General features: G+C 41.8%; 2 protein-coding genes across 4 annotated transcripts; one reads left to right on the top strand and one right to left on the bottom strand.

Annotated features, from left to right (window-relative positions):
* Positions 1-143: 143 nt before the first annotated feature.
* Positions 144-7048, bottom strand: tp53i13 (tumor protein p53 inducible protein 13). 3 transcript variants are annotated; one of them, XM_076100758.1, is made up of 9 exons: positions 6621-7048; positions 6408-6485; positions 6090-6125; positions 5719-5777; positions 5422-5500; positions 3242-3370; positions 2934-3128; positions 1767-2817; positions 144-1629 (listed from the first exon to the last, which is right to left on the bottom strand). In XM_076100758.1, exons 1-9 carry the CDS (start codon positions 6714-6716, stop codon positions 1523-1525), a joined length of 1830 nt encoding a protein of 609 aa, XP_075956873.1. In that variant the 5' UTR covers positions 6717-7048; the 3' UTR covers positions 144-1522. The 3 variants fall into 3 exon arrangements, with proteins under 3 accessions (XP_075956873.1, XP_075956875.1, XP_075956874.1); XM_076100760.1 differs by lacking the exon at positions 3242-3370; XM_076100759.1 differs by lacking the exon at positions 6408-6485.
* Positions 7049-10774: 3726 nt separating this feature from the next.
* Positions 10775-20847, top strand: LOC142959293 (uncharacterized). The gene is made up of 27 exons (XM_076100538.1): positions 10775-11044; positions 11546-11703; positions 12138-12260; positions 12852-12911; positions 14281-14359; positions 15003-15055; positions 15147-15242; positions 15865-15960; positions 16079-16195; positions 16360-16461; positions 16864-16912; positions 17032-17093; positions 17178-17223; positions 17328-17443; positions 17607-17678; positions 18283-18378; positions 18470-18547; positions 18654-18716; positions 18811-19040; positions 19125-19199; positions 19314-19379; positions 19514-19567; positions 19766-19867; positions 20002-20064; positions 20161-20259; positions 20355-20399; positions 20552-20847. The coding sequence occupies exons 1-27, from the start codon at positions 11023-11025 to the stop codon at positions 20709-20711; spliced, it is 2382 nt and encodes a 793-aa protein (XP_075956653.1). The 5' UTR covers positions 10775-11022; the 3' UTR covers positions 20712-20847.
* The last annotated feature ends 1499 nt before the right edge of the window (positions 20848-22346 follow it).

Here is a 22346-nt window from a genome sequence, read left to right as displayed (position 1 = left end):
ATTATTATTTGTTACTTTTTATTCATTTAGGCCCCTCGATTATTGTTCACATTTCTACCATTACAGTTAATTTATTCTTTTATTTAGTTGAGCTGGTTCTACACTGAGCTCTCTGTTTCCTAATGAAGACAATCCAGCCACTGTTGGTTCCACAGATTTTATTTCCATTAACGAGCTCCAGAGAAAGCAGCTGGAAACCTCTCGGGGAAAAAGTATGTAGTTACAATATGACCACGACAACCCACCACAGCATCTAGAAACCGTATGACATGTTGGTCGACAAACAAATGATGTTGTTATTGTATATGCGGTCCTGATCAGCGCATATCTTCGTCACAACTCCTTAAAATGACACATTTAAGACGACACAAACGGGTATCAGAAGGCCTCCTGACATCCAACCGCTGTTTCAAACAGAAGCGCACACTCAGCATTTCAGCCGAGGAATTTATCGTCTCTCTAAAGTCTGTCCAAAAACCGTCTTCAAAACACAGGTGTTCATATGTTCGTACCATTTAACGACAACACACTCTGCGCACAGCGTTGCTTACAACAGCAACTTACATATTCACTTAATAAACCTTCACAGGTAAAAGCAACACATTATTATTTAACTATGAATATAAAACTAAATTCTAGCAAAATGTAGCACAAAATAAATGATCCTCTGATAGAAAAACTGTCACCAGAGCTGGAGACTAAATATTGTAGTAATACACGGAGTGAGCAAAATAAGGAGTATGTACTATGTGATGTACAAATACACATTTCAAATGACTAAATAAAACCTAAAGGCTTCTTTGATGTAATGTAATAAGAGAGGAGATTTAGATATAGAGATGGTCCCAGTCTAAAAACACATGTGAAAGGTTCTGTTTCAGATCGCTCTATACCATTTAATTCAGGACCTAACTGACCCTTGAGCAGCTATGTGGTAATACTGCTTCAGCTTTCAGGTTATCCTGCAGCTTGTTAGATAGAGGTGGTTCATCCAGCTGTCAGACAAACAGCATACAGGCACACATCCAGCACATTGCATGTGAGGGGTTCTCAACCTTTTCTAACTCCAGGCCCACTTCTGATTGTTAAAGAAATTCCTAAGACCACCTTCCCAAAGAAAAAGGAGACGAAAAGAAAACGGGGCTCTAAATATGTGTAATGCCAATGTCAGCTGTAATGACCAAAATACATGATATTCTGCTATCCCTCACCCATCATTATGGATCCAAACTTAACGTATTCAGGTATTCTCCCACGTCAGTTTTAGCACATTTAGATATAAAAATAGCTAGCTTTATGAATTACCTTTTTTTCCAATGTCAGCTAGCCATTTCCCAGTACCTTCGCAGCCCACTAGAGGACGCTCTGAGGCCCACCAGTGGTTAGAATAGCTGCTGTGTGCTATATACTGTACAGACAGAGTATTAGCAATGCTGCCCTACTAATGAGTTTCAGTGTGTGTCATTGACAGCGAGGCTGTTGCAGATATCGTCCTCTCTTCATGCTGTGATCCTTCATTGTTCTATGGATGTTCATCTGAGCTGGAGGAGCTGGGCAGAAGAACACACTCCCGCCGTCTGCTCCTTTTGTGCCTCTTGTTTGCAATTCGTAACCTCCTGCGGATCACATCTAGAGGACACACACACACACACACACACACACAGAGAACACAAAAACTTAATTAATAACTGATTGGGTAACCTAACATGATCAAACTGGGATTGGTCAGAGGATTAAAACAGCTCTCTGGTTATTGGTCCACCTACCTGCCACACTGTCGTAGTCCCGCTGCGGGTCCCGCCAGTACAGACTGGGCGTGGTCCTCCAGTGGCGGTACAGGCGTGTGTGAAGCACTGACAGGGTCAGGAGGATCAGCAGGAAGCTCAGCGCTGCTGCGGCCCACACCGCCTCATCTGTCCTCGGGGTCCTCAGCGACCCGGTATCTACAGCGTCCGAGGCCCCCGAGTCTTTGTTGCATTCACAGTGTTCGCCCGCTTTGCAGCCGGCACAGTCGAGGCTGTTGGGCGGGTGACTGGCCGGCTGTGGCTTCTGGGGCTGAGGCTCTGATTGGGGTTTGGAAACGGAATCAAAGCCCATTTTTTCACCTTTGTGCTCAGAGTGTGTGTCACTGTGTGTTTGGTTACGTTCCAACTCTCTCTCTTTCACGTCTACTACTTCATTACCCTTCCTCGTGCCGTCTGCTGTGTTGTGTTTATCGTAGATGTTCGCTTTAGAGACATTACCTTTCAGGCTGTGTTTACCAAAGTCTTTGTCTCTCTGTTTGACTGAGTCTGTACCTTCATCTTTGGAGCTGAGGGCCGGGGCATCAGCCCTGGCAGTCTGGTTTTGTTCCCTGTTCACGACACCTGCGAGAGGGTCTCTGAGGTCAGTGTGTTTCGGCTGCTGTGCTGCTGTTTGTAGTGACCCCAAAGGAGTTGTGGGCCTGGGTGGAAGGCCCTGATTTGTGTTTTGGATCTTAGACTGAGAGGGAGCTTCCTTGGAACCTGGAGGATCTGGGAGAGTCCTGCTCCCTGGAGGAGAATCTGTCGATGGCCCAACCGTGAAGTTGTTGTTCTGGATGGCCCCTGTCCTGCTGATGGTGGTTCTGTTGCTCTGGTGTGTTATCGTGTCTTCTCTCTCCTTCTCCTCCTTACCATTCTCCCGTATTTCTGTAATGGCGGCTCTTAACCGCCTGCGTTTGCCGCCCTCTTTAATTAGTTTCCAGCTTCGACTCTTTATGTTGGACTGCAGCACTTTCTCCATCGCTCCATTCAGCTGAGAGGAGATGGTCCGCTCAAAGCATCGCCTCAAAGACTCCTGGGGATTTACAACAACAGCTACTTAAGAGACATCTACAAGACTGCTGTTATTGGAGCACATTCAACATGAATGATTATTCACACCGTGTAAATAAACACGCAGAGTCTGCTAACCTGTTCCTCTGGATTTGCACGTTGCTGCCGGTGCTGCTCAGCTGACCGGGTTAGCAGCAGGTTGAACTTCCTGCTCGGGTTCACACCAACAAACTTCTTCCTCGTGGATGCTGTGGTCTCCAGCCAATCATAGACGTCTGAAGACCACGTGGTGGACAGCTCCAAGGTGTGACCCCACGACACGAGGGCTATGGGCTGAACACAAAGCAAACAGTGAGGATCCACTCACTCTCTTCTGTTGCTGCTGCTCCTCAAACAGCGGTGTTTAAGTATCTCTCACACACCGGTAGTGAGTTCTATCTTCTCACCATGTGTTCTTTGAGCTGTGGATGTGCGCTAACGATGTAGTCTGACAGACAGGAGCGGGCCAGGACAGACAGAAGCAGGCGCTCGTGGAGAGGAACACAGGGATGGTAGAGCAGCACAGTCGCTCCATGCTGGTAAACACACACAGACACAAACGCACACATGTGACGGTCTTTTGTCACCAGCCTTCACGGTCACCACGGGGTTTCCCCCGATTTGGTTTTCACCAACATTTATGTCACAATTACGACACAGTAACTTCTGCTCACAATAATGTCCAGGGTTCATACACATTTTGACCAATGGATTTCCATGACTTTTCCATGACTCTAAACCAAATTTCCATGACCAAACATTTTGTGAAATCTCGGTGTATACATGAAAAAGTGAGAAAATGTAGTATTTAAACTAACAATGAGAATTCCAAAGCATACAGTATACCTTAAATGACACAAACGAATGAGAGACAATAGTTTGATTAAAAGAATAAACATTTATAAATATACTCTGGTTGACAGGCATTCATAACACTGACACATCAATAAGAGCTTTAGTAGGTAGTAGCATCCAGCTAGTGCACATATTGCTTTCCCTTTTGTAGTACAAATTATTCATTGAACCCTGTTACTGGATGGCTTAATATTAACTCCCACTGTTACTGTACAGCTGTTGGAATTGTGGCCTATCTTCTATTTGCAATTAATATGCATTCAATCCAGTTCAATTATTTAAATGAAAATGATAATCTACTCTGGCTATGGTAGTTTATCAAGAGTAAAATAATAGCTGTGATCTATACACACCTCTGCATTAGCAACCTGCTGAAATGAAGGTACAGGCACCTTAACCCTCTCATTACTTCAGGGTTATTGGGAGCAACGTGGGACTGTTGGGACTGTTGGTACACTGGCTGTGGTCATTACAGTGAACAGTGTGTACAGTGTGATGAGGACATATGAGCCCTTGTTGCTGCAGTTTATCTCCCTGGAGCAGAGGCTGCATTTAGCATACGCTGCCTTATCAATGTATTTAAAACACTGTGACAGCAGGAAGCTGTACTCACGTCTGTTTAGACCTCCACCTTTATCCAGGCCCAGCTCCACTCACAGCTCAGCCCTGCGTCAAGCTGCGCTACAGACAGCCTCCTCTCCCTGAAGCTCACTGACCTCATCATCTCATCAGTATCTGGGCCTCATGTTTCGTGGTCATGAAAGTTATTCTGACCACGAAATCATCCTCATTCTACTTTGAGTTAAACAAAACAACCTGCAACCAGATGCGCCGGTGTTCGGGTTTAACGTTAACGAGTGACCGCGTGAACTGAACCGGAACACGGGGGGGCTGCATGTTTAATCACGTTACGTTTTTTCCTTCTAAATCGCGATAATGACGAACGTTAACAGTCTACAAAGTTCCGCATGTAGTGGACGTTAACTTAACCCAGCAAGTCTGAACGGTAACGGAACATAACGTAACTTAAACTGTAACGGAGGGAAATGAAGACGCTGTAGACATCTGAACGCTGATTGGCCAAGACTCGACACATCAAATATGTTCTATTGTGAAGATCACGACATCACCTTTTCTCCTCGTCTCACTCCAATCTGAGAAACGCTGGCTGACAACTCACCGTAAATGAACGACATGAAAATATGAATATAACACATTTCCATGACTTTTCCAAAACTTTTGGGATTTTATTTTTTTCCAATAACCATTTTAAAATTCCATGACTTTTCCAGGTTTTCCATGACCGTACGAACCCTGAATGTCAATATTGTATTCCCTCCTTGTCTGTTAATTATGGTTTTTCAGCTGACAAATATCCGTCTGGGTTAAATGTGTTCAACCTGCTACAATCTACTTTCAGTGGCAGCCCTGCTACCGAGGGTCTGAACAGGTAGAATGTGAGTGTTGGCAGACTTCCCCGTATTACTCTTAATTGAATTTGCAAGGAAACAATACATCGATTGTGTCTTGATGCATTTCTGGCTAAAACTGATTTCTAGATCGGGAAATAATACAGAAGGGACTGTGGGCAAATTGGAGTCACTACAAAAAACGGTCTCTTCAGCGTTGCGCAAAACCCAAAACCCTAATAATTTACTAAGCAGACAAAGTGACTCAGCTATTGAGAGAGTGGAGACAGAACAACCAAGACGTGTTTGATGTTGAGACTTACGTGCAAGTTATTGAGCCACCGTTGAGGAGGACAGTACAAGTATTCTCCACTCTCTGCCCTCACCGGTCTGTACGCTCCACTATAACACACAAACACACAAATACAGACACACATCGTCCTCAATAGCCCTCAGAGGCACGACAACGAATACAAAGCACAGCAACTAAGAGCAGAAAAGGACATTAAAAACACTGTCATGAGTTTTTCTGTGAGTAAAGGTGTCCATATATTAATACGTGTGTGTGCATGTGTCAGTGTCTCTTAATTTGCATCATGTGTCTGTCCAAACAGCCTTACCTGCTGGGAATGCTTTGGTTGTAGGAAATAGATGTATCCATGCAGAGCTGCCTGGCTGGCTGCGGTGAAAAGAAATTAGCCAAATTAGACTCTCGGGTTCACTATGAACACTCACAGTCACCTGAGACCAACACTGAGTTAGCGGCCGTTCAGTTTGTGCACGTTTGCTGTTGACAACAATAACAAGTTTAAGTTATCTCAGTGAACACATTTCAATACATCACTTTCTGTTAAGTTGAAAACAGCTTTTGGAATTTGGATGTGGGACAACACAAAGTGTTGTCCCATTGTGCGTTGATGTTTTTAGGAAATGTTACGTGGTGTTTTAAGGCCACGGGTGAAACAAAGTGTTTGGACAAGTGTTTACTCACCACAGGATCATACACTGTCTCAATACTGGGAAGTCTCTGTAGATAAGAGAAGACACGGGTTAAAATACTGACGGAGCAAACATGAACAAGCAAAGCAGGTTTACACTACCGACTGAGTGCCAGAGTACAGGATCTACCACAACAATTACTTCTCTCATGATTGTTAAAACTTCCTGGTACACAGTACACTGAAGCAAACCACACCCATGTGAGACATTGCTCCTTTGGGAGATAATGCTACTAGCACAGATGATGATGATGATGATGAGGAGGAGGAGGAGGAGGAGGAGGTGGTTGGTAGGTTGTATCCATAATTACCCAAATAGATTCTGGCCATATAGTCCCTGGACAGTTCCAATAAAGAGCATTCGGAGGCATGTCCCTCTCCAAATACAGCTATCACACACACACACACACACACACACACAATTGATTACATGTTTAACGCCTACAATGACTGATATTTTCAAACCAGTGGGTGACCATGGCTCAAACACTAATAAACTCAACAGGTATTAAATTGTAAGTTACCTTTCCATTGTCACATCCGGGTCCCGGAGACCCGGAGGAGACACCGCACCGAAACAAACTGACCCACAACGCGGCCAGCACCGTCACCGTCGACATGGTTCATTCAGGTGTGACCAGACGCATGTTTAGATAGCTGTCACAGTTCCTCTTTGGTCGGCTGGTAACAGAGTGACAAGGAACTGACCGTTCATATTTCCATAACAAATGTTCTTTTGGCAAAGTCCCATAACATAAAAATGTAACCGTCCCGCAGTGTCGCGTGTCCGTTGTCTTCTTTAAGTCAAGCTAAAGTTAGCTCGTTATTCTACGTTGCATTAGAAAGTTAAAACAATAAGATAAAGCTCGGTTAGTTAACGCGAAAATGGTAATAAAAAGTGCTGTGTACTTCCATAACTACTTTGCCACTGGCCAGCCGTATTATACACAGATGTCAAGTTGTTCACATCGTTAAACGATAGCGTTTCCTTATACGTTTCAAAATATAACTAACGCTAATCGCTTTGTCGTCTTGTATCGACTTCACTAGTCCATGTTTGTATTTTATATTCATCTGATTCTACATGTAGTGAGTAAGTGTTTCATATGATTTATAATAGCCACGTGCGAGCCAGTGTTTGTTCTTAAATATGTTTTAATTGAATTGGAATATCCTTGCTTTTATTTTGAAAACAAAATCCCATTTCCGGAATTGCGCTGACTCTATTGTTTCTGGATAACTGAACTCAATTGTTATACTACTGAAGCTTAAAATAAATGGAAAATCGAAGTGGTATACTACCCGTCTATTACACATGTCTATGATAGTACCCTGCGGTTTAAACTCTGCATATCCTCTGAGGGGTGACCGTTCTCTCTATAACTGTTACATCCCGTGGGGGCCACACATCAGTACCATAAGATTTAAATTAAATCAGTGTTCACTCTAACTCTTGTAGGTACATGATCACTACAGGCCAAAGCAACAACTTTCCTGTCTGCGACCCACTTCAAACAATAGCTGACACTTGCCCTGGGGCCCCAAACCCTGTGGGGGCCCAAAGGCTCCAGGCTTACCTGGTTGTGATCATTCAATTCATTGCAAGTTTGTTAATACTCTTTGCATTAATAAAGCATTAAGGCAACAAATCCTCTGCATTAGAGACCCCATCTTACCGAGGGGCCAGTTAGAACGTTCAACATGGGAGACAATGTAATATTGCAAGTATAAAAACCTGTACAAATTCAAAATGTACAGTCTATAAGCACAACAGAAGTCTGCCTGGTCAAGGGGCCTATAGCTCAGTTTAGCCACGAGTCCCCCTGGTGGGTTAATCCAGCCCTGATTTAGTCAAAACCCCTCCCAGGCACCGTAGTCCCATGCAGACGCGGTAGCACCTCCCACTTCCTTATCGTCAATGTATTGGTTATATTATCAAAGAGCAATAGAACACACGTTGCGATGCATCGATGTAGAAGAAGAAGAAGAAGAAGAAGAAGACACTCCTGGGAGAGTGTACTGCTTATTCTGATGGTACTTCGTGATTCTGTGGATCTTGTGAACTGATCATAATTTCTTGTATGAGGATCACAGACTACAGGGGCCGCGAGTGGCCATTGGAAGTTCAGTGGTGAGCAGGCTCTCAGGTGCACCTCACTCTTTTTTTTCACTATTTTATAATTTTACATTTTCTTCTTCAGTTTGCAGGGCACGTGCACGGTGAGTAATCCCTCTATCACCATCTTTCATTTTTACTACCATTGTACCATTAAAATAGTATTTTATGAACTGATATATTTAAACTGTTTAATAGCTTAGTAATTGTCTAATTTAAATGGTGTGCTTGTTTTTACTTGTATTTTTTTTTGTAAATCTTGCACTCTTGGGAGATACTTCTCTCTCCTTCTGTTTTCTGACTTCCAATCGTATAATTTTTATTTTTTATTTATAGTATTTCTATTGTTTTATTCATTTTTTTCCCTTATTGGCTGAAACAAAACTGCAGTGTGCACATCTGCAGGATATTGAAGCGGACTTGCCTTAGTTCCTCCCTGCTAAGCTAGAGTGCTGCATAGACTTGTACTCACTCTCTTTGTCACTTCAATCATGAACAGTGAACTTCAAGAATTGAGCGACTTGGTCCGGCAACTTCGGACTGATGAGGATCAGCCCAATTCAGCCAACAGGCATCCAGTTCCTGGTAGCCCGATTGGTTCCCCACACACTGTTCACAAAGGAACCTGTCCGTTCCGTACTTTACATTCCCAGCTTTTCTCCAAGATCGGTACTGTTGCTCAAAATGTTATGCATCTTTGCAACAAAGTTTATTTTGCTAGGAAACAGCAGATGTCACTGTAAGAGCTTTCACATTCCTCCCTGAGTGCTGTGTCATGTTCTCGAGGGACGGCAGCAGAGCTTTCCTCCTGGTTGTCGCGCCACTAGGACATTTGCTAGCATAATGAGATTTCAGCTTTAGCCTGCTAGAGATTGTACTGAAAAAAGTCTTGGTTCTGATTCTGTTCTAAGTTTACCCAGGTAACAACACCCCTACATCATTAGAGGTCAACCCCCTTCTTTCTAGATCTTCTTCCAAGATGCTTGAGCCCCTGAAGTCTTGCGAGACCCCCCCCCCCCCCCCTGAACCCGGAAGTGCAGGAAATGCCATGATGTAACCGGTTCATCTGTGCCAAATTCACTTGCAACGTGTGTCCAGCCCCCTGTCCTGATGAGGTAACATTCACCTGTGGACGTACTGTAAGTATTGATGTCATTGTTTTTTAAATCATGCTGTGGTCACAATGTTCGCTTGTGAGGTGCAGTCTGAAATGTATAACGACTGTGACACCGATACTCTTCCTGTGATCCGTATTAGAATATAAAGTGTATTAATGACAAACAGTCTTTACATTAACCCCATGTAAAGTAAATAAGATAGTTACAATAGCGCCATTACAGCCACTCCAATATATTTACATCAAAACACGTGACATACCGCCAATAAATTAATAAAACAATTAACTGTTAAACATAATAAATAATAGTCAATTTCAACTCATTTGCACATCAATATTTATAATTGTAATATTTATATACTACACAGATTCTTACTATTACTTTAAAGGAACAGTGTGTAACATCTAGGGGGATTAATTGGCTGAAATTAAATACGATATTCATAACCATGTTTTTATTATTGTATAATGACCTGAAACTAAAGTCGATAAAGCCATTTATTCAAGGATCATTAATTGGCATTATGCAACACAGGGATGCACAACGAAATTCTGTTGTAGCCCATTTATATCACAACAAACATGACAAACCATCCATAAACAGTAGAACATTGATGTAGCGCGTTTTCTGAATTTGCACCAACAAAAACAATTCATGAAGAAATTCCTGGGAGCTACCGGCTGCAGCATGTACATACGCCGCCGTTGCCATCGCTAAATATGATATTATATCTAAATAGGGAGCAGGTCCTCTTCCATGGAGTCTTCCAAAATCGTACACACTGTTCCTTTCAACATGGAAACTTTAGCCTAAAATTTGTCAACAAGGCAGGGAGCTCTAGATGTCACACTTACTATTACACAAATTTTTAGCAAATTTAACTTTTAAAAACCACATAATTCATGTAACTTAATACATGTGTTGTTGCTCTATATGGATATTGTAAATCAGTTAATTTATTGACTCCTAATTAGCGAAAATCGCAGTTCTGTCTCTCTGTACTGATTTCTACCAATATCTACGCATTCAAATTGCGCGCCATGTACTTCCTGGAACTATCTGAAGTCTACGTGAATGGCGTGGCAATCAAGCATTTTGAACTTTCGTTGACGCGACTCTCTTTATACAGCTTGAGGTAAACCAACCACAGGGCCAACAAGTCAGAGAGAGTATTTGTTGTCTAATGGTGACCTGACAGCAGTGCCTGAGGAGCCCTTTGATAAATGACTCAGTGCCTTAGTACACTGACAGGCCCAGCCCATTGGAGTGCAACGACAGAAGTAGTACCTGCCAGAAGTGTAAGAGCAAAGAAGGACGTTTAGAACACCAAGCAGGGCCTGGGTGTAAAACGTTGTTGCTTTCAAAATAAAACCAGCTGCATAAAAATAGCCTATAAAAATAAAAGCGTACAATCTGTCAGCAGTTACGTCTCAGAGAACTGGATAATGAGATTTGAACTGGCCCATTCGATATAGCCTATAAGGGGTACATACATGGTAATGTTAAACCTTGTATTTCAATGTGGGTTTTATTTTGAAACTTGTGAAGGGAAGTCTCTTTGATTTTGGACGTCTTGACACGTCCCCACCCATAAAACTCTCAAGCGTCATGTACACACTTGCCATAAAAGTGCACAGGTAGGTCCGACAGACGAGACGTGGGTCCCTTGACAGAGGAGAGGTCTGGACCATAATGGAGTCCTCTCTGCTCAAAGGTGTGCTGTCTTTTTATTATTAGTTGTTTCTTAGCAATCTACTTAGTTTGCAAAGTGTGTATTTAATTTGATTGTGGCTAGTCTCTTTCTTTAATCATCAGATGACTGTCGTTTCAGCAAGAAAGCTAATGATCCATGTGTTGCTTTTTTATGATAAAGGTGTTTCTATGACAGATATAGTCTATTTACACAAAACAAAGAACACCTTGTCGTCTTTCCTTTTACTGTTAGGGTGTGGAGCTTTCTGGATTGTTTTAATAGTTAGGCAATTGGCTGGATTTATGGAAAAAGGAACTAAAAAGTAACCAATCTACAGGCGCTATTTCTTTAATTCATCACCTTTATGATTGATTTTTTTAAATCTGACTGTCCGTTTAAGTAAGTTGGACAATAAGGAAGTGCAGGTTGCTACAACAGCTGATCCTCCATAATGATACTGGTGGCTCATCAGCTGAGCTAACAGGATTCTAAATGTAAAAACTGTCACCCTGTACTGTGTAGGTCCAGTTGGAGCAGGCGCTGCATGTGTGCAGCAGCCAGCGGCCGTCTCTCCTGGTGGTTTGCAGCCCCTTGCTGAGGTAGTGGAGCCTGAAGACCTGGACAAGGTGGAGGGAAACAAGAGCCAACCTGGACAGCCTGCAGGAGAAAAAGATGGAAAGGTGAGCAGCAGCGGCATTTGAATAAAAGGTGCATGGACCGATGTTACTTTTTCCACCAGATATTCAAGACACTTAACTATTCATTACTTGTAAGGCAAGGCAAGTTTATCTGTATAGCACATTTCAACAACAAGGCAATTCAAAGTGCTTCACATAAAACCATCAAAAACATCAAAACATAAGGCAAAAGAAAAGGAGATTTAAAAACAATTAAAAACATTGATTGAAACATTAAAAACAGTAGTTATAGTTATGATTTCATGACACAATAAAAAGATACATGTGAATTACACTGGCAACTGCAAAATGATTAATTGCATGAAAGTAAAGATTAGCAATTGTAACGGTAATGTTAATGTCTAATTATGCCCACTAGGCTGAATTCTAAAGATTGTGTGAGGGACATAGTAGATCATTCTTTTCTCTGTCACCAGGAGCTGCACACATGTGACAGCTCTCTGTCCTCCTCGGACAGCGAGGATGAGGGTATCTGCAAGGAAGACGAGAAGAAGAAGAAAAAGAAGAAGCTGAAGAAGAAGACGAAGAAGAAGAAGAAAGTATGTTATTGAGTATTTTCTTGAAAACTCTTCGTCATGTTCCGCCAATGAAAGTTAAACAGACTATGTTGGGACGGTGCTGCTGAACAACCAACAGTCTCCTCATATCTAATACGATTAAATCATGTCGATCCCACGGCTTCCTGAGGGTGTCGCCTTGATTATAGGCCACACATGTGAGGCAGAAGTCATGTCTTCTGACTGACGAGGGAAGTACAATGTGGCCTGCACCTAGCAACAGCCGGTCAAACAGGAGAGGACTATGAAAGGAATTAATTAGTTTATTACGCAGATCAACTGTCACTTTTGCTTTGATTGGCTCAGGGCACTGCTGGAATGGGTGTGTGTGCTCTTGTGCATCTGTGTGATAAAATGGTTGCTTATGCAGTTTTATAAGTGTGTGAAGAGCCTCTCCCTTCTGCTGCCAGCTACACCGCCTGCTCTCAGCGGTTACGACTAAGCCTCGCCGCAGTGTGTTTGTAGTGACTCATTGGTTTAGTTTTTCATTTATCACTTTCACCCACAAAGGAACGTGTAGAGAAACCTGTTCAATTGAGTTGATCAACAACTTCCCTGCTTCTGTCTTAACAGGATTCCAGCTCATCATCTTCCTCCTCCTCCTCCAGTAGCTCTTCAGAGAGTGACAGCGAGGTGAGTTGCGGTTATGACATAGGTGCTGCTCAAGGATCACATAGGTGTATAGAATGACTGTCTTGCTCTAACACGTCACGCACACACTGCTGTCATAACATGCATTTCAAAACCACAGAGCCCTGCCTGAGACTCACTCGTGACAAGGAAAATGTTTTGTTTTGCAAAGTGTGTGATGCTTGATGCACAGCTCCCAGGATTCTCTCAGTTGAAACCAACGTGTTTCCTTTCAAAACGAGCTCAAGAGACTTGTCGGAGTGACGGTTTTTTACGATGCAGTTTTGTTTATGTAAATCCTTCACAAGTCTTTCCTGTACCATTGCTAAATTAAGTCCTTGGCCACAAGCACAAACAATTTCCCATCAGCTCACAGGGGATTGATCGTCCCTTCTAACTATGTCACTGCCTCAGGTGAGGATAGTGTCAAAGCTAACAATACACTCTGTTATGAGAATATTTAGGCGGGAATGGCTTTCAAATTGACCGTATTTAGAAACCTAAAAAAGGAGCTTTTATTATGTCTTTTGGCAAGTTAGGGGATCAGCAAATCAACCTTCCCCAGGCGTGAATTGTCAAGAGTTTCAGCTTTTGAATTAGCTCTAATCCAAAACTTATCTGCGTCAGTATTCACCTCTTTTGTCTAGTTTAGCTTGGAGTGACTGCAGTCACACGATGGCGTGATGTCTTGCTGGTTCTCTAAAGGGCGTGGGTGGAAAATCAGGTGATTCAGGAAAAGCCAGCGACGAGCTTTTAACGCAAGAGACGCCAACTGAGTTTGCATCCCACAAATGGGCCACCGCCCATCGGTGTACCTCTGATCGCACTTACCGCTTAGCAATAAAAAAAAGCGTTGAGACAAAAAAATGAATCACAAGAGTAGAAAATGGGAAAAGTAGGTGTACGACATTGGAATGCATTTCACCCTGGGCTGTGGGCGGAGGCTCCAGGATCCGATAGCAGGTGGTAACTGACAGGACAGGAACACACCCATTGACAATGTGTTAAACAACTTCTATATCTACCACAGCATGTCACATCATGTCACATCATTACAATTGCATATACTGTATGCTTATGCATCCAGTATGTGTGTAATGATAGCCACTCATACAATCTGTGCATATCAACACTCGTGTATTGTTTTTTGCTGCATTTCCAAAGGTGTGAATGTTTGTTATCTACCTGTAGTGAAGGCAGAGAATTCTTAATGGGTAACTAGTAGGTGACACCCAATCCTGATTCTGATATATACAGTATTCGCAAGTGCAACACTCACTTTTCAAACAAGCTTCATACACGAGGAGACATACAGTAGAAGTTTTTAAATATCCAAACGTACTGTTGTGAAAGAATCAACATGTCCTCGCAGGATGACAAGAAGAAGAAAAAGAAGAGGAAGAAGATCGAAGAAGGCGAGAACGTCTGGTACGACACTGTCATCATATCGAGTAAGTGCAACACAACGTTTCTCATTTATTATTATGTGAAACTGGTTTATTATGCTCTCAAGAGGATAATGTCTTTCCTGGTTCTGTGCATTCTCCTTAATAAATACAAATACTGCTTATCATATTCCCCACCCCATGTACGTTTGCATGTACGCTTGTATTCCAAAATCTTTAAAAAGCATTTCTCAGGTTCTTTGCAAGAAGTTGATTTCAGTTCATCGCTCGTTATATTACTTCGAGTATTGTAGGTTAGAGGTCAGCCTGGTGGGCATGTATTGTAGACGGAGTCTTGCTTGTCTTATAAGTGAGTTCAGAGCCTTCGGTCATAACACGGCCTCTCAAGACACCCACATTCGCTCATTATTTGGTCATAATGGTCTGGACTGACAGTTTAATTAAGTGTACAATGACACAGAAGAGACTAAGCCACCAGTCGGTCAAACTCTGACATGCACAGTCTGATATTTATTATCGGCCATGTGGTCCTGTTCTACAGTAGTAAAACAAAAGTCTATGAAATATTCACAATTGTGTTGATTGTCTATAAATATCCTTTTTTATTCTGCCGACCATTTGATTAAAGAAATGTCTCTCAGCTGACAAAGCGTGGAACTGTTATTTTCAACTTATTGAATGTTCTCAGGTCCTGGTGGCCAAATGGAGCAGCAGTGTGCAGACGGTATGAAGATAAGCAAGGTGAGAGAGATTAATTAAACCTTCTATTTTACAACATGCTGTTTGCTGGTAGAGTAGTCATCATGGAATGTTTGTCCTTGTCTTGCTTCAGGATTTCAACTCGTCAGATGACGAGGATGACAAGAAGAAAGAGAAAAAGAAGAAGAAGAAGAAGGACAAGAAGACAAAGAAGAAGAAAAAGAAGAAGGTATGTACACATTTTCAACAATACATCAGATTATACAATAATAACTGTTTATTTCTTAAGCTTAGTTTTTATTGTTTTCATGGAAATGAGAGGACTGTACAGAACTGAAATGGGGAGTTCAGGGGAGTTCGAATTTCAAGGGCCAGCGTTTTTTCTATATTTTTTTAAAATGCTGTAAATCCTCTCTTGTGCCACATCCTACTGACATTATCATCCAGAGACCGAGGGAAAACTGGGTTGTTGCAAGGAGAAAGTATTTGAATTGCTTGAACTCTGTAGTGGCATTTAGACTGTTTCCATATTAGCACTGATTAAATACAGGGATATGAATTAGATTAGACAGGCGCAGGCCAGCGCCGTACTGCTGGTCTGAACGAAGTTTCCTCCATCTGCAACAAGTAGGGTCCCAGTCGTTCAGGCCATAATCATAACGGGGCTGGTACAGGATGCTGGGTATATGTGCTGCCCAATAATATACTTTAAATTTGGAAGGGCAAAAGTAACTGTTTTGTTGGACAAGCTCACGTCATTAAATATTACATGTAATGAAAACAATGAAACATTAAAATATGAATTACATTTATTATGTTATTGAATATCTACCATACTTCCTCTGTCCCAGGATTCGTCCTCATCTGACAGTTCATCCTCTGACAGTGAGGATGAAAAGAAGAAGAAGAAGAAGAAGAAGAAGAAGAAGAAGAAGAAGAAGAAGAAGGTATGATTTGTTTGACTCTATGCAGTTGCAATATTGTTTGGTTTCAACTGTCTGTTTGACGTGTGTAAATACAAATGATCAAAACGGATTCTTTAATTGTTTTGTTCTTCTTTCAAAGGACTCCAGCTCCTCTTCCTCAGATAGGTCTTCGTCATCCTCCTCTGACAGCGAGGATGACAAGAAGAAAAAGAAGAAAAAGGACAAGAAGAAGAAGAAAAAGAAAGACAAGAAAAAGGTAACGCAAACCTCTTGCTTCTAAATACATAAAGTGCTGCTGTTACTTACTGTGTCAATTAAGATTGGAAGGATTGTGCAGAAAGTATACAGTAATACATATACAACTATGATGACTGATTCTTTATCTGTAGAGATTAACAGGTGTTGTTTTTTCCTTGACAGGATTCCAGCTCCTCATCTTCATCCTCATCTTCTGACAGTGACAAAGATGAGAAGAAGAAGAAGAAGAAGGACAAGAAAAAGAAGAAGAAGGACAAGAAAAAGGTGAACAGCCCTTATTGTATTCCTTTTTTAAAAAGTCTGAAGCTTCTCAATGATTCCGTATGTTTTCAGGTCAGGGGTGAGGCTGCTCCTCTCGTGAACCTCGCGGGGCATTCTACTTATTGTAGGAATGCTGAGTCAGGATACATTTTTCTTTTTTTTCTTTTCTGCACACGTGGAGGCTTAGTTTTCATTATGTATGAATTAAGAATGAATGCACAACTGTAAAGCAGTGTGTGTTCACTTATTTATTACTTGTAATAAATAAACAAACCAGATTCTCCAACAGTGCACACGCCCTCTGAGAAGCCTTTATGTGTGTGCATGCAGTGCACCGTTAAGAGGAAGTACAGGGTGCAGTTTAAGCAGTAAACCTGAGCGTGATTGTGTTTGTGACTTCCACAGGATGAAGAGCAGAATGAGCTCTGCAGTGTTACTGCTCTTTCAGCTGCCGGTGAGTGTTTCACTTTTAAGTGACTGAAAAATAAAAAGACAGAATGATCAGAGCAACAAATAGACATCTCGATCATTGCGTTCGTGATGTTGATGCAGTATTGCTGGACTTTTCTGCAGATGGTGAGGCTGCAGGACCATGTGCTGATGGCGAGAAGAAGAAAGATGAATGTGCTGACAAGGTGAAATACTCACACATAATGCGTACGTGCCAAACATGTATGCGCAGATGCACTAAAAGTCATTGCTTTCTTTTGTCATGACAGGCCAAGAAAGCAACAGAAGAAGGCAAACTGTCCTCTGCAATGGCTGGTATGTGTGCTACCGAGGCTCTTAAACACACCACACATACTGTATGTTGGAGGCTTTGTTAAAGTGTTGTTGGTTTGGTGGTAATGGTGCTTCCTGTCCAGCAGGGGGAGCAAAGGCCTTCCCCGATGGTATTGAGGAAGGCAACCTGAGTGATGACGAGGGCGAAGGAGGGGAGGAGAAGGATAAGAAGAAGAAGTTGAAGAAGAAGAAGAAGGAAAAGGTGATTATACTATGTACATGCTGCACCTTTCAAGCAGAATGAGGCATTGCAGCTGTTATAGTACGTTGTCACCACCGTGTACTGATGCAACATTTACGGCAACATATAGTTATGATAAAGGATAATCAACATCACCAAAAAAAACTTTTCTGTTTTGTTACAGGATTCCGGCTCATCCTCAGACAGTGATGATGACAAGAAGAAGAAGAAGAATAAGAAGAAGAAGAAGAAGAAGGTATACAGAGCCGTGATGATGTTTTTGTTTTTTAATTATATCACACAAATAAATAGGGATGTATATTGTATGTTGCCTTTTTGTATCGTGGCACACAGTAAATTTAGTTTATTTGTATAAAACGGATCCATGAGTATTTCTGTGTGCAGGTGTGGTATATTTTCAGGCCTTGCATATTTTCAGGTCTTACACAGTACAGTGGAGACCCCTTGGAGTTGTATTAGATGAAAACCAGATGTGCAGGAGACCAGGGGCAGAAGGGTGGATGTGTAGAATGGGGAGGCCACATACATTCTCTCATTGTTCCGCCCTTTATGTTGCATGACATGTACCCTATATAAAGATGAAGCGAGAGCCCTAGAGGCAGGGACTTTCGGATTCGACTTGAGACCTCCGGACGATCTAGACGTCTGTAATGGCATGTGTTGCTTGTTTGTAATAAACTTGATTATACCAGCAAGAACAGTGTCCACGGAGCATCCTTCATCATCACTTCAACAGACCTGTCGCATGCAAGATACAACACAGGCTTGGTGAATTAAAAAAGTTAAATTGTCTGCTTGTGGAAATCAATGTGAATATTTGTATTTGATCTGATCCATAGGACTCCTCCAGCTCCTCCTCTTCTTCATCTGATAGCTCTTCCTCAGATAGCGAAGATGACAAGAAGAAAAAGAAGAAGAAGAAGAAGAAGGATAAGGTTTGTATAATATACACTTCTGTATATTATATTTATGTATGTGTATTGTTTATTGTTATTGTATCATCCTCGGCTCTCTCTGTCTTTACAGGATTCCGACTCCTCTTCTTCATCCTCTGATAGTGAAGATGACAAGAAGAAGAAGAAGAAAAAGAAGAAGAAGGATAAGGTTTGTGTTTACAACATGTCTGTATATTACATTGTTTTGTACTTGTGCTGTTATTATAGTGTTATTATGGTGTTATTATATCATCCTCGGCTCTCTCTCTGAACAGGACTCCTCCTCATCATCATCTGATAGTGAAGAGGACAAGAAGAAAAAGAAGAAGAAGGATAAGGTTTGTGTTTTCAACATGTCTGTATATTACATTGTTTTGTACTTGTGCTGTTATTATAGTGTTATTATATCATCCTCGGCCTATCTCTGAACAGGACTCCTCATCATCATCTGATAGTGAAGAGGACAAGAAGAAGAAGAAAAAGAAGAAGAAGGATAAGGTTTGTGTCTACAACACCTCTATATTACATTTTTGTAATTGTGCTGTTATTATATCATCCTCTGCTCTCTCTCTTAACAGGACTCCTCTTCTTCATCATCTGATAGTGAAGAGGATAAGAAGAAGAAGAAAAAGAAGAAGAAGACAAAGAAGAAGAAGGATAAGGTTTGTGTTTACAACACTTCTGTACATTACTTTTTTAGATGTGTTTGTTTAATGTTAATACGTATTCATCTGCTCTCTTTATAGGATTCCAGCTCTTCCTCCTCTGGTAGTGAAGATGACAAGAAGAAAAAGAAGAAGAAGAAAAAGAAGAAGAAGAAGGTAAAACCATGTGAAAACGTATGAATGAATGAATGAATGAATGAATGAGTCTTAATGAACCTGGATGCACTTCTGTGACTGACTGACTGACTCACTGATATCCTTTTTTTCTAGAAGGCCAGCTCTTCTGACGATGGCTCCTCTTCTTCCTCCTCTTCCTCTGATAGTGACGATGACAAGGTAAGATGAAACACACACACACAGATATTACGGTCCCTACTTAGTGAATTATTCTCAGTAACCAAGTTTACGAAGTTAACAGAGATAAACGGCAACACAATTCATCATGAGTACATGTCTTTTTCTTACTTTAGAAGAAGAAGAAAAAGAAAGATAAGAAGAAGAAGAAGAAGGATAAGAAGAAGAAGGTGAGAACATCTCATCCTTTGTTTTTGGTTGATTATATGAGTTACAACATTTGTTCATTAACAACTTGTTATATGTGACATTTCCTGTAAAAAGTACTATTGATGATCTTTGGTCAGTGACGTGAACAGCTGAATGACCATGTGAGCGTGCATGAGGTGGTGTGATGACTAAACGTTTTTGTTTCTCTTTCTGTCCAGGATTCTTCTTCTGAATCGTCCAGCGATTCTTCTAGTGATGACGATAAGAAGAAAAAGAAGAAGAAGGATAAGAAGAAGAAGAAAAAGAAAGACAAGAAGAAGGTAAAACAATGTGAATGTGTTGTATGTGTCCAGTGCAGCCTCCTGCTTAATATATTTGTACGTTCCCTGTGTATATCAAGATGGGATGTCTTTAATGATACAGTAACACAATTACCATATTCGCATCCATCAAGGACTCTGATTCTTCTAGCAGTGATGATGACAAGAAGAAGAAAAAGAAGAAGGACAAAAAGAAGGTGAACTATTGTAAAGTACGGAGAAACACATGTATGCAATTTTTTTGTTTTACAAAACACAGTTGATGGAGTGTTCCGTGCTTTATATTTGAGCAGGACTCGAGCTCCGGTCCATCGGGTCCATCTGATGGTTGCAGTGGCAGTGACAAGGAGAATAAAAAGGACAAGAAGGACAAGAAGAAGAAGAAGAAAAAGGTGAAATACTTGTGAAATGGGATTATCATGAGATGATCTCTGTCTATATCTATGTGAAGTTAAAATGACTTCATTTTTTCCTGTTTGGCCTTCAGAGTTCTGGCTCATCAGGAAGTGAAACTGACAAGAAGAAAAAGAGTGTAAGTTTTCTCTTAATATAAATGATGTGAAAAATATTTCCTCCAGCTAAGAAAACCGACGTGATCTTCCCCTCAGTGTCTTATTCACCTTCCGTAACTCGAATTTTCCGTTGACACTATCCTTCATGTGGTGGTTATTGATTTCATTGCAGGCAAGCCCTGATGGCGAGCAAAGCGGCGAGCCAAAAACAGAAGTTTCAGGATCAGGTGGCGGCGGACTTTCACCCAGTGGCAGCTGCTCTAAGCCTGGTGCTGCTCCTGGCACTGCTACTATCGTCTCCTTCGTGCCGCTCCCCTCCAAACCTGTTGTGAAGCTGGATCCTCTTAGTACTTCAGCTTTCTCCAAGCCCTCTGTCCCTGGTTCCTCTGCTCTTGGTTCCTCTGTCCCTGGCTCCTATGTTCCTGGCTCCTATGTTCCTGGCTCCTATGTTCCTGGTTCCTCTTTCACTGGTTCCTCTGTCTCCAAGCCCTCTGTTCCTGGTTCCTCTTTCACTGGTTCCTCTGTCTCCAAGCCCTCTGTCCATGGCTCCTCTGTCCATGGCTCCTATGTCCCTGGGTCCTCTGTCCATGGCTCCTCTGTCCATGGCTCCTCTGTCCCTGGCTCCTATGTCCCTGGCTCCTCTGTCCCTGGCTCCTATGTCCCTGGCTCCTCTGTCCATGGCTCCTCTGTCCATGGCTCCTCTGTCCCTGGCTCCTCTGTCCATGGCTCCTCTGTCCATGGCTCCTCTGTCCATGGCTCCTCTGTCCATGGCTCCTATGTCCCTGGCTCCTCTGTCCATGGCTCCTCTGTCCATGGCTCCTCTGTCCATGGCTCCTCTGTCCATGGCTCCTCTGTCCATAGCTCCTATGTCCCTGGCTCCTCTGTCCCTGGCTCCACACTGAATTTTGGAGATAGGGCCCCCAATCGCAGACCTCCCAGCCCCATGGAATCACTGATGGGGAGCCCACGGAGGTACGGAGAGGGAGGGACCCGTTCCACCTCCCATCTCACCTCTAGTGACCTATTGAAAGGCCCCAAGCCTTAGCAATAATGAGATGTCATAGATCAAAGTACATGTTACAGATATGTTTTAAAAGCACAGCTTATATGACACTGGAGGATGTTGAACGTTATGAGATAACCTAACGATACCCTGATTTCATGCAAGAAAAATTTGATGACTCATCTGGTGGAAAACAGAGGTTACTGTGTAAACACGCATTGTGTCACGATGGAAATGTTCAAGTTGAAGAATATAATTATACCATTTAAAAAAAATTATTGTATTTTTTATTAATAAAAAGCACATTTGTGGATTTTTTTTCACAATCACATGAAAAAATACAATGAAAAATCCTCACTGCAGAATAAATCAATATGATTCTATTTGTTTTGTTTCTTGTCTCCTGTTTATGCTGCCTTCAGGTACTCCTGCATCTCAGGAAATGAGAATAAAGCTTCTAACGGCTGTTTTACAAAAACAGTTGGTAACGCTTTAGATTAGTCTGTAAATGACAGTGAAAATATTGAAGGTGTAAATATTTAGTATGCCAGTGAAATACTAACTGAAAACACTACTTCCGGTGTGACCGAGGGTTGCTTTATTTTATAGCCTGCACATTATATTAGAGGTAATTCTCCCATATTTTCATTACTTTGTCTTGGTGTTAGTGTACTATCACTTTGAAATAACATCAGCTGGGAATTATATGTGCTACATTGCACCCTTCTCCCCAGACGAAGCCTTGAATCCACCGCGAGGTCATTTCTTTAATAATGATATTCAAACGTTAATTTAAAATATTAAAGACTGATAAGGGTTGCTCTGCATAATGCTATTTAATGCATTCGTTGTTTTTTTTAACTTTTGTTTAACTTTATATGCAGGGATTTTACTTGCAATGGAGTATTGATGCTCCTACTTTTGGAGGGGTGGGATTGGAGCTCTCTCCAGGTGTGTCTCTGCC

This window comes from Anarhichas minor, unplaced genomic scaffold (genome assembly GCF_050575085.1).
Source record: "Anarhichas minor isolate MPS153535 unplaced genomic scaffold, ASM5057508v1 ptg000026l, whole genome shotgun sequence".
NCBI classification, from domain to species: Eukaryota; Metazoa; Chordata; class Actinopteri; order Perciformes; family Anarhichadidae; genus Anarhichas; species Anarhichas minor.
Note: the sequence above shows the minus strand (reverse complement) of the source record. Positions and strands in the feature narration are given on the sequence as shown.